The following is a 12164-nucleotide window of genomic DNA, read 5'->3' as shown; positions in this document are numbered from 1 at the left end:
CGGTGACGACGGTGACGACGGTGACATGTTACCGACAGCACAAACAAAGTCAGTGAGCGCAGCTCAAACTCACTTCTTCAGCTCATCAGCAGCCTCTCCGCTGTCGTCCTCAGGAATGGAGAACTTGGCCTTGAGCGAGCGAGCTTGAGTGATGACCGTCTCCATGCTCAGCAGCTGGTTAATGAAATCCTGCACACAGGACAAGAACGACTGTCTGCTCAATCCTGACAGCACAGTAAGACTGTCACATTCATACACATACGTGGTTTTTCCTGCGTGGAACGTTATGGGCGGAGTCTCGGGATGTAAAAGGCGTGTTTGGGGTCACCGTGGATACATGGCATACTTAAATGTACTTTGAGAAAGCCAAGAATACTTTTACACAACAAGACATGTTCTGAAACTCTGTCCAGTCAAGCCGAACTAACATGGTGGGGTTTAGCTGTGCAGCTGTGCAGCTGTGCAGCTGTGCAGCTGTGCAGCTGTGCAGCGTTATTCAGAGAAAAGGGGCCGTATGGAGACTGAGTGCTAGTGAGAAGAACATTTTATATGTGAAGAAGCGATGATTGCTCTCAGACTTTAGGACAGGATTAAAGCAGGTGTTTAATGCAGCTAACATGTGATCAAACTCAATAATAACGATCTCAGTCTCTGTTTTTGATCACCTATAAACACATCTGATATCAGCAGAGTGTAAAAGCTTTGAGCACAGGTGGGAACAGCCGAAGGAATTAGCCATCACTGAGGAGGCACTGGAGTTTGTTACTCCAGCTCCCACTACAATCCCACTGCACCCCTGTTTTCATGGTTCAACCATCAACGGTCATAATAATTATCAGCCAAGTTCTCAGCCATGGTGCACACTGTCCAAGCACCTCATGTACAGCACATACTCAACTACAACACAAACACAGTTAACAATCAATAATTTATTTAAAAACAAAACTTTTTTGGGTGGATCTAATGATACTTTCTGTTAAACTGAATTATTTGTGTCCGGTCGAGTTTTCACTGACCTCTAACTTCTTGTAGTCCTGGTTGGGGGACTGCAGCAGCTTGCTCGCTTGAACTGTAGCTTGCTGAAGGGTTTTTTGCACTGATGGAATATCTTCAGCAGACTCTGAAAGAGAAGAAATGACAGTGACAGAGTGACAGGAAGCTGTGATTAAAAGAAAGACCTGTTACTGTTAGCATGAGGAAAAAAGCCTAAAATCTAGTAAACCTGCAAACTATTATCTTACTAATACAGATCCTTTTGAAATAAACAAACATTTATAATAATCTTTACAACAGAGATTAAAACATATCCACAAAGTCGTGATGGATTATTATTGGAGTTAATTATTCCAGCTATTTCAGAGGATCACAGAACACATCTGCAAATAGAAATTAGGTCTTTTATCCAGGAATATACCCACATGTGCTTTGGCAACAGTGGGAAGGAAAAACTCCCTTTAAACAGGAAGAAGCCTTCAGCAGAGCCAGGCTCAGGGAGGGGCGGGGCCATCTGCAATAACCGAGTACAATAAGCTCAGTTTTATCTGAATTAAGAAGCAGAAAGTTAGCGGCCATCCAGGTCTTTATGTCTTTAAGACATTCCTGCAGTTTAACTCATTGTTGTGTGTTATCTGGCTTCATGGACAGATAGAGCTGGGTGTCATCTGCATAGCAGTGAAAATGTATGCTATGTCTTCTAATGATGCTGCCTAGGGGAAGCATGTATAATGTAAACAGAATTGGTCCTAGCACTGAACCCTGTGGAACTCCATAATTAACCTCAGTGTGTGAAGAGGACTCTCCATTTACATGCACAAACTGGAGTCTATTAGATAGATATGATACATTCACATGTTATCAGCACGGAGCGTCTCTGTCAACCTCTGGAAGCTTTTAGTAAGTGTCATAAGATCAAAATACATTTTTTAAGAAGTGAAACGAGGACATTATTGTTGTGTCCAAGCTATTTTTTTTATTTTGTAGTCCAGACTTAATCAGAATTAATTTGCATACCACCTGGATATGCACCAAAGCATTTCTGACCTGCTAAAACACTCTGGGATATTACAGAGTAAATGAAAACTAGTTTTCTGGTTTAATTAGAGAAACGGTCTGAGTATCACAGCTGATTGAGGTTTCTCCAAAGTACTAGAAAACTCCTCAGTGATGTCCTTACTAGTGTCTCTCATTGGCTGTCTCTAGACTCAGAGCTGGTCTTAGCTCTTATTAGCTAAATTAATGGTTGCACTGCAGGTGTAGGGGTAACAACAGCAACACGACTGACAGATCTTTAGCTTCTTCTAAAAACCAGATCAAATTATGCCCTGCTAATGATCAATTTATTGTGTGTAGAATAAAATAAAGAGTGGCTTTTATCTGATTTCTGATCCTTACTGGAGAAAACCTGACTGAAAATTCATGTTGGGGAAACTTTCCAGGCTCCTTTCACAGTGAGGGTTGAGCAGCTAGTTGGAGTAAACAAACTAAATCACATTTACCTGCATTTGAACACCAGGGTCATGTTCTACCCATCAGGCCTGCGCAGCCCTGAAAATATCACGTGTCCATCTCTGATACTTATAAGAGCTCAAACTGGCCCAAACCCTGATGGAGTCCAAGGCCTGCAGAACACATCTTGAGCCCAAATGTTGGGGGCTCAGGATTTGGGCTTTTTCTGCAGCTCATTCACTGAACCACAAACTCATGTGTGCACCAAAGTACACAGTAAGACGTCTTTACCCTCACATCACTGGACACTTCCAGGTTTGGGTTCCAGTCACTCTATACCAGTGGTGCCCAAATCTCTTTACATCACAGCTGTGATACAGAACGGCTGTGTGGGCGGAGCCTGTTTTGTTGCACAGTGCCGAAATAAAAAGGGTCGTGTTTTGATGTAATGACGGTGTCAGTGCAATCACTCATTACATCACTCAGCTCAGGACTGAGCTGTCTAGACGCCAGCGTGTATCATACAGTGCGTGCAGCCCTCCTCGCTTCCCAGCCACCGCGCCCCCGTTTGCACACACAGTCCTCACGTTTCAGTCAGTGATTGTAGAGAGTTCCTCTGCAGTGGCTCTGCCAGGAGCCTGCAGAGAAGTCATTCCTTTGTCACTATCAGTGGCTGCATCCACCTGCTGCCATGCACCTTATCATTAAGCACTCGATAACTTTACAGGAGCAGAGCACAGACGCAGTTTCAGCCACTGTTGAGCACGACAGTTTAGAAGTGTGCGTCTGAACAAGCCCTCTGATTTGTCTTTGTGCTCTGGATGTTTGGCGTCTTAGCTTGTTAAGCTTCAAACTGTCACAAACTTGCACTTTAAGACGGACACGCTGCAGCCTCTGCTCATCAGCCGCCGCTGTGCAGGTGATGCTTCATCCTCTGCTTTGTGTTTGTGTTGAGCCCCGTCAAAAGCCTGTGCATTATGCTGGCAGCGTCCAAGATTTCTACTTTGTTATTCTGTTTGTTTTTCCCCATTAACATCTCGGGTTGCATTTTATTCTTTTACTTATTTTAATATCTTTAGTTTTTTGTATTTCGGTCTGACTGTTCTGTAGTTTACCTGCTGTGGGCTCAGAGTTATTTTCACTGTTATTTATTTCATATAAACGTGTTTTTCAACCAAACGCTGAGGACTTACCTTCTTCCTTCAACTTCAGGATAGTTGCATGAAGGATACAGGGCAGGAGGTGCCGGGCCAGGTCTGCAGGTTTCTGCATCGCCATGTAGTGCAGAACCTAAAGACAAACCCCCAAAAGTTTAGTTTGCCTGGCTCCTGTTTTCCTTTTGCTCTTTCAGATCAACAGAATATTTCTGCACAGCCAACAGGCTGCTTCTGAAGAAGACTCCAGATAAACGGTGACCTTTCTCTATGATGGTTATTCACAGAGGGAACAGTCATACCCAGATCTTTAAATCTGTCATAAGTGTGACATTATTTTTAACTTTCTCTTTCTGGATAAACAAAGTCAAACTGGAGCTCCGAGCTTTCATACGTGCAGGAAGAACATGCAGGGACCTGCCCGGGTCCAAATCCAGGACCCTCTTTGGGTGAGGAAACAACTAAGCCCAGTTACTGTTTGTCCCTTTCCCATGAAGCCGGATCATTAATAGAAGCTGGTTTAAAGTTGTTCTTCATTTAACACCATCACCCCACAGAGCTGCTGTGTGTCAGTTAAACATCCTTTTCATCAACATGTGAAACTGCTTCACCGTGTCTGTGAGCACAGATGTTAAACTGACTTCTCCAACAGACATGAGCCAAACGGCCCCATGGCACAAGCTGATCCTGAAAACCAGCAGAAACACTCATGAAAACACTTCGTGATCCACTTAGTGAACACGCTTAAAACACGCATGTGGCAAAACGAACGACCTGCTTCAGACCTTCTCGGCCTCCTTGGTGTCATCAAAAAGTCTTTTTTGGCGCCGTGCAGGTGTGACCCTGGCAGTCTCCCAAGCCTCCACCCACATGTTGCCTGGGATCTTCATCCTGGGACTGAGTGTCCCCGTCACCATGGCGTTGCCCTTCTCATCGACCGCTTCCTCTTCCACGTAATCCCGAGGTGAATACCAGCGCACAAAATCCTCCAGGACACAGCCGGGGTTGGCTGCCTGTGGACACAAACTCGTACTTTAAATGAAGTAATGTAAATATATTCACCGACACCTCATCCTGGCACTGACGACTCTCTAAGGCTGCGTTCACTCTGCAGGTCTTGATGCTCAATTCTCATTTTTTGATCAAATCAGATTTTTTTGTCTGCTCGTTCACACTACAAATAAAATGTGACAGCAAACGCGCTCTAGTGTGACGCTCAAAGCGGCCGCATGCGCAAAAGAAGACGTCACACACAGCGCGCTTTGTTTAGACCCAGAGCAACAGTATGTTTGACTGATGGCCTTAATATAAAGACTTCAGACTTTACGTTTCCCAATTTTTGCTTTAAGTTATTTTGTTATTTACATAATAATGTAAATAACCTAATAATGATCCTTATTGCTGTTTTAGAGGAGCGGTGCTTCAAAGGATAGTTGCAGATTTCTGTCAGAATCTGCAGATTATACAGTACAAAGAAAATGTTCACGTTTCTCCAACGTTGTCTTCCCAACAGTTTCACTGGATGGACAGGAAGCGTTCGCGATGTCTTATCGGGCGCTGATAATTGGCGTCTGTCTTGTGTCAGTGATGTAAAAGACGGATTTAATGCGACTTGACCATCAAACAGCAGCTTTCTAAAACATCAGATATGTATCGGATTCAGAACCACATACGAAAGTGACCCAGATCGGATTTGAAAACATCGGATTTGTGCCGTTCACACTGTCACACCATGATCAGATATGGGTCGCAGAGGGTCAGAAAAATCGGATTTGATGCGCTTTCGCCTGCAGTGTGAACGTAGCCTAACAGGTCCCACTGACAGGGTTATCATGGTCTAATGCTGATTACATAAAGATGGGTGGAGACTTGAAAGGAGGAAGTTTTAACCCTTGACCTCTACAGTGAGGTGGATGGATCCAGGTTTGCATGTAGACCACCTGTCATAAAAACACGACACCACTGCATTCATGGACCCAAGCACACCAGACTGTCACTGAGCATAAAATGTCATTTAGGCATCAAAACGATTTCCTTCTGTTCAGGAGTCGAAGTGAACACGTGTGATCTGGCCTCTTGGTTCAAATGTTTTACTTTTTTGTGGAAGAGTAAATCTGAAAATCTATGAATAACAAATCAATTTTATTTCAGTATTAAACCAGTTCAGCCTGAGTAAAGAGCTCGTCCACACTGGATCACAAACATGGAGACATGGTGGGAAAAACCAACACTGTAGATTCAGGGCAGCGTGACTTACACTGTGTGCTGGTCTACATCACTGCATTACTGCCTCAGATCTGCAGGTCTCTGCAAAGACAAGGTTCAAATAACCTCTGAGGTCAGAGACGCCCTCGCTGGTCGTCTGTGAGCAGAATCCAAACGATGATTTATAAAATCAGCTGTTTGAAAACTGACGAGCACGTGATCGTCTGGTGATCAGAGGTTTCACGTAGCTTCTCCCAGCATGACTGCAGCCATCATGCCACACGTGTCAGTGACAGAGTCACAGCTCTCCACAGCTGATCAACAGTCCTCTGATTTCACACAGTTTACTTGTAAAAGCCTGCATGACATTTTTATTAATTCATTAATATCATTAACTGCAGAGAAGACGTCGCTTTCTTTAAGCTAACAGCTTTATTAAAGTTCTTCAGACTGGCCCAGTGTCCTCTTTATCACCCTACCACTCTGTGTGTGTGTGCGTGTGTGTGTGTGTAGCAACTCGAGGGCACACTGACGCTAATGTGTGTACAGGAATTTCTTTTATTTATGTATTATTCATATTATGTTATTGTATGATGCCTTGGTGCCACTGGATTTTGTCTCACACTCATGCAGTTAGACAGATGGTGGCAGGTAAGGAAGTTGGGGGAAGCAGAACTCCACAGGAAGAGTCTTTTGTCTCTTCGAGGACTCTGGGAGGCAGCAGTGGAGTGTGAACCTTAAGGTGTGAAACAGCGGGGCTGCCTTTTGTTCCTGAAGAAGGTATTTAACTGAGAGCCATGCAAAGCTCAGGGAGCGACCGCTGACCGTCTGCCCCGCGATCATGCAGGCTCTCCACAAGCTTGGTTTTCTGCTCTTTGTTTTGATTAAAGAGTGTTAGCTGCCGCTCGTCTGCAGGCTTTATTTAAGGGAAAACTTCCACAACATGTGGCTAATGCTAAAGGCTAACGGGTGGCTGTAGCTCATTAGCAGCTCATCTACTGATCAGAAGGTCGTGGGTCAATCCCTGGTTCCTCCAGTCTGCAGGCCAAGTATCCTCAGCCAAGATACTGACCCCAAGCTGCTCTCCGATGTGTCTAAGAGTGGATGTTAGACAGGAAGCACTAAGAGACTTAGGAGACAGCTGACCCAGAGTGTGCCCGACTCACTTTGAAGGACTCCATGTCAGACAGCAGACAGGCACTCTGCATCCGAGCACGCAGGTGGGTACCTTCAGCTGATGTGCCCAGTTTGGTCAGCACCTCTGACTGCTCTGCTAACAGGTCCTCTGTCATTGGAGCAGGTTCCTGAAAATGAAACATGATGCGCTGATGTTAGACTCAGCTTCACATTTCTGTGAACCACCTGTATCAGATCTGCTTTCATGGTTTTGTCACAAACGTCGCCTCTGTACTGTTACAGCCTTTTAGTTCTGATTATTAACTGCACGACTTTGAACATGGAGCGAGTGGGGTTGGGCTAACTCTGACTCTAAACTGCCCACAGGTGTGAATGAGAGCAAATCAGAGGTGTCCAACTCCAGGCCTCGACACCCCTGGGTTAAATGTTTGTCTGTCTGTGTTCGCCCCGCCTCTCGCCCTACGGTATGGGATAGGCTCCACCCCGCGTGACCCGACTATTATTTTCAACATGCTGTATTTGGAATAAACAACAGCATGTGCTGTGTTTGACTCTGACCTGTGTGACGGGAACATAGAGAAGCTCTGCAGAGTTGAGCAGAGTCATGTTGCTGTAGGGGTGCAGCCGGCCCTCAGCTCTGCCCTCAGTCTGCGTCGCCTCAGTCTCGCCCTGGTCACTCAGGCACTCGAAGAATTCGTCCTCGCTGTCACTCCAAGAGTCCCAGGATTTTCCTTGAGACATCTCTCTTGTTGAACTGGGAGCACTGGTTGCACACTCTGGTCCTTGGCGGCTCTTCTGGCAGGCACCTGAGACCCTGTGCTCCTTTTCTTTCCCCTCGGGTACTTTGTGAGATTCATCTCTGGCCTTCTTCCTTTCGATACAACAATTCAGCATCTGTCCAGGAACAACAACTCTTTTCACACATGGAAACATAAAACTGCTACTTGTGTTCAACAGACAACACGACATAAACAGGTGTTTGGGAGTTTGAAGATGCTGTATCACACTGAGCTTCAGCTCTCAGAATTCATTTATCACCTAAACATCGTTCCAATTATCAAAGCTAACAACACTTTTGATAAACTGGAATTAAAGTTGCAAGTCTACAAATGTGCATGATGTTGTTTTGTGTCTTTTAAATCATTCGATTAGTCCTTGCACTGTGTGCACTGTGTGTCTACCTGGAACTTCTGATGCAAAAGACAACAGCGGAGATCAGGAGCTCCACCTGCCAGCCTGCAGATTAGGAAGCACAGAGATGGATATGAGTGAACAGCAGTTAACAGAGAAACAAATACTGCTTAAACCATTTCAAGCAAAGTTTGAGTTAGAGCACAAACACTGCAGGGGCTTCTGTGCCTGGTTTTATGTACTTGGATTTTTACATTTTGGTCATTCGTCTGTTATTAGAGACGGACGGAGATCCAACATGACTGACAACAACACCAAAGCCCGATTCTAAAGTGTCGGCTCAGCTGGACAAAGTACAGACATCCAGCATTTGTTTATATGGGCCAGGATAAGAACCACAGAGTGCTTCACACTAACATGAAACAGCACAAATCTAGTTCAAAGCCAGGCTAAATAAATGAGTCTCAAGCTGCTGTTTATAACAATAAATGCAATCAAGGCAACATAATGATGGAGGCAAAGCACTCCACAGCCTGGGGCCCCTCCGACAGATCCACCTCCTCTGGTCTCAAAATGTGTTTCTGTCTGTGTGCAAGTCAACAGTCTAACGAGGTCCCACAAATGTCTGCAAATACGTTTTTCTCTTCCATGAAGTCCTTTGAGATCCCGACTGCACAGTGCTGAAATCGGCTGAGTGTTGGCCACGAATACAGCAGCAATAACAGAGTTCAATGACAACAACAACTTTTCATTATCACTTATTCTTCACTCTCTCCACAGCTGACGGACCAACAGCAGCACACGAGGACAGTGGTACCAGATAATTTGTATGCCGTCACCATCTGACAGCAGGCAGAGGAGCTGAAAATATATCCTCAACCTCAGGTTCAACGAACGAACTGACCCACTCACAGACTTCCAGGCTTTGGAGTATCATTCCCAAGTTCAAGCACAGCCCCTATTCCCACTTCTTAGAAAAGGAAACCGCTACTGCAGTCTGCTTATCCCGAGGTGGGAAACCAGGACAGTCCAACAACATCCACAGACTCAGTGGGACTCGCACCTCCAGCCCAGGAGTCCAGCCACCAAAGAGTAACTATGTCACAGACCTCGCCAATTAATATCAAATCAAATATCAGCTGGTTCAGTCCCAACTGAAGGTCTCATTATTCAGATTTCACACAACGTCTCATGACTAGGGATGGGTACCGGTTCTGACATAAACGGTAGTAACCAGACCGAAAAGCAGCGCAGATTTAGGTGCTTTTTTTTCCTGAGCTGTGATACACTTTAGATTCTAGCCAATCATTTTACGTTTCCAAGGATAGTAGGCGGGTCCAGGTACGTACGTTCTTTTAGAGCAGAGCTACAGATTAAAAATGCCCAAGGCGAAGCGGTCAAAGTCTGGCTGTACTTCACAGCAAAAGATGCAAACTCAGCAGCTGCAACAAGTGCTTTAAGCTGATACTGTAATGCTGTCAAAGGAGGTAACACCTCAAATCTGATGAAACACCTGGCGACGCATAGCGTTTTTTTAAAAGCCGAGAAATGCGCCGTATTTGATAGCTTGCTGCGAGACCTCACACCGAGCACATCTACTGCGGGTGTGGTGCCTGTTATCGACCTGGAGTTAGCAACATCCCCCAAAAACCCGAAGAGGAGAGTCCTGGCCCCTAGCCCTGCCAGTGTAGCAGAAATGATGAGGATGATGATGCAGCAGCAGCCGTTCTTCTCTGCGTGAGTAGCTTAATGTTGTTCGTGTGTAATTTACATTGAGTAGGCTAACCACGTTATTACATTAATGCATGTAAGGTGAACTAGCAAACACCATCATAGCTACATGCAGCTGTCTTCTTGTTTGATGGCAGATACTCCCTTCACCCTGGACAAAAAGGCTAAAATGACCAAAGAAAAAGTGGGAAACAGTTAAACATGAGAGGTTTTTGGACAAAGTTTGTGTTTTTTCCATTGTTTAAGCTGCTTCCAGCCAAGAGTGATACCATAAATGCCCTATAGCTGCAGAAAAGGCTAACATTGTTATCTTTTTACAAAAAAACAGCTGAACATGAGAGGTATTTGGACAAAGTTGTGTTCTCCATTCTTTAAGCACCGGTTTGAGCACCGCTTAAGCACCAGCACCGTTTCAAAAGTACCGGTTTGGCACCGGTATTGGATAAAACCTAAACGATACCCATCCCTACTCATGACGGGTAAAATCAACGAGCTCTCTCAAGACTTTTGCAAAACATGCTGGTGGCAGTGGTCACAGAGGAACTACTGAAGGTTCCAGCGCACTTTTGGTAAAGTGGAAAGAATATTGTTTCACCATAAATGGGCCACGACCAGCTGCTTCCCACAAGATTTCACACAGACCAGTGAAAAGAATTATCAGAAGAGTCGAGGCCCAGTTATGAAGAGCAGGTACGACTGTTTCAAAGAAAACAATATGTGCTCAAGAGCCAAAGAAAAAAAGAGAAGCGTGAAGTGTTTAAAGTTTGCTGAACAAGTCTGTGAAACGCTGGCAGGATATTATCCTCTGCAGTCATAAAGTATCCACAGGCGTCTCTGCCTGCTCTCCTGTACACTCATGAAATCACACCTACCTGCCCCTCTAACACCATCGTTACATTTGCTGATGATGCGACAATCATCAGTGGAGAAGACGTCCTCGTTCCTGAGGACTCACAGAGCTGAGGACCTCTCATGGTCCAAAGTCAAAGACTCCACCTCAGGATGCTGAGGAAGAGGAGGAACCATCTGGAGAAGAAACTCTTGGTGGCTTTTTTACCACAGCATAGTGTGTCCCCACCTACTGCTCGCAGCTTGGTATGCTAACTGCTCGGTGGCAGAGTAAATGTATTTGTAAAGTGCTTTACACATCCAGTCATCCACCCATTCACACACTGGTGATGGCAGCTACGTTGTAGCCACAGCCACCCTGGGGCCAGACACTGGCCCTCTGACCACCACCAGTAGGCAACGGGTGAAGTGTCTTGCCCAAGGACACAACGACAGAGACTGTCGGGGCTCGAACCGGCAACCTTCCGATTACAAGGCGAACTCCCACTCTTGAACCACCCGTAGAGGGTGATTAAGACAGCAGAGAAGGAAAGGGACAGCCACTATTCTTCTGTGCTGAATAGTGGCTGTCCCTTTCCTGCATGGCCAGCACTCGCTGTCTCAGGAGAGCCAATCAAATCTCATCTCATCCTGGACAGCACCTGTTCAAGAACAGGACAGCCAGGCTAAGGAAGCAGCTTTCCCCCTGGACCATCGATCACTGAACACTAAGCTCAGTGGACCGAGTGAGCCTCCCTCCTACCTGAGACACTCCTGTGTAACATTCAGTGTAATGTTCACTAATGCTGCCAAATGTAAGCTTACGTCTAATAAAACACCAGCTTAACACGGGACAGTTACAGCCTCCCTCCATGGCTGCTGCATCCAACCAGTGCAATACTCCTCTGGTTACCTTTGCTATTTTATTCAGTTCGACGAATGAATGACGAGTGTAACAGGTAAGAATGTGTGTCAGCTCTGCTCCAGTGTAATGCACAGGTACAACAATACGCTTCATCTTTAATATATTTGGTCACATGAGACTAAAACTGAACTCTTTGAAGGCTGTAAACACACAGTTTGGGTGGCTTCACCCCAAAAACACCACAGCAACACTAAAGTCTGGAGGTGGGAGCATCATGGGGGGGCTGTTTATTCAGCGTACAGAGACATTCAGTATAACTCCAGGAAGGATGAATGGAGACATTGTTGATTACAATCTGCTGCATCTACCAGGATGATGAAGATGAAACAAGGATGGATGTTTCAGCAAGACCATGATCACAAACAGCCAATGGAAACGGTTGGTTTCAGAGAAATCAAGCTGCTGGAACGGCCCAGCCAATCACCTGAGCCGGATCTGTGGGAAGGATCCACGCAGCATTCAGGATTTATAGACTGTTTGTGTGGTGGTCAAAGTCATGAGCAATGATGGGACTGGTTTCTCCAAACAGAAGCTGTCAGGAACTGTCATCACCAACATTTGTATAAATAATAAATGTCCGTGTGTCACTTTGTGTTATTAACTTCATC

At 45.4% G+C, this 12164-nt stretch overlaps 2 protein-coding genes across 4 annotated transcripts in view; both read right to left on the bottom strand.

The window, feature by feature from the left end:
• Positions 1-12164, bottom strand: part of LOC146513251 (uncharacterized) — a 234897-nt gene that overhangs the window by 102223 nt on the left and 120510 nt on the right. The window lies entirely within an intron of this gene.
• Positions 1-12164, bottom strand: part of rab3gap1 (RAB3 GTPase activating protein subunit 1) — a 37138-nt gene that overhangs the window by 10060 nt on the left and 14914 nt on the right. For all 3 annotated transcript variants that reach the window (XM_085171348.1, XM_085171349.1, XM_085171350.1), the window contains exons 16-22: positions 8123-8177; positions 7500-7835; positions 6971-7108; positions 4385-4612; positions 3639-3735; positions 1017-1120; positions 74-189 (exon numbers count right to left, since the gene is read on the bottom strand). In XM_085171348.1, coding sequence (XP_085027474.1) covers positions 74-189; positions 1017-1120; positions 3639-3735; positions 4385-4612; positions 6971-7108; positions 7500-7835; positions 8123-8177 — 1074 coding nt within the window. The remainder of the gene's footprint in view (positions 1-73; positions 190-1016; positions 1121-3638; positions 3736-4384; positions 4613-6970; positions 7109-7499; positions 7836-8122; positions 8178-12164) is intronic.

This window comes from Neolamprologus multifasciatus, chromosome 8, assembly GCF_963576455.1.
Source record: "Neolamprologus multifasciatus chromosome 8, fNeoMul1.2, whole genome shotgun sequence".
Taxonomy (NCBI): Eukaryota; Metazoa; Chordata; class Actinopteri; order Cichliformes; family Cichlidae; genus Neolamprologus; species Neolamprologus multifasciatus.
The sequence above is the reverse complement of the archived record's forward strand: the minus strand, read 5'-3'. Positions and strand labels throughout refer to the sequence as shown.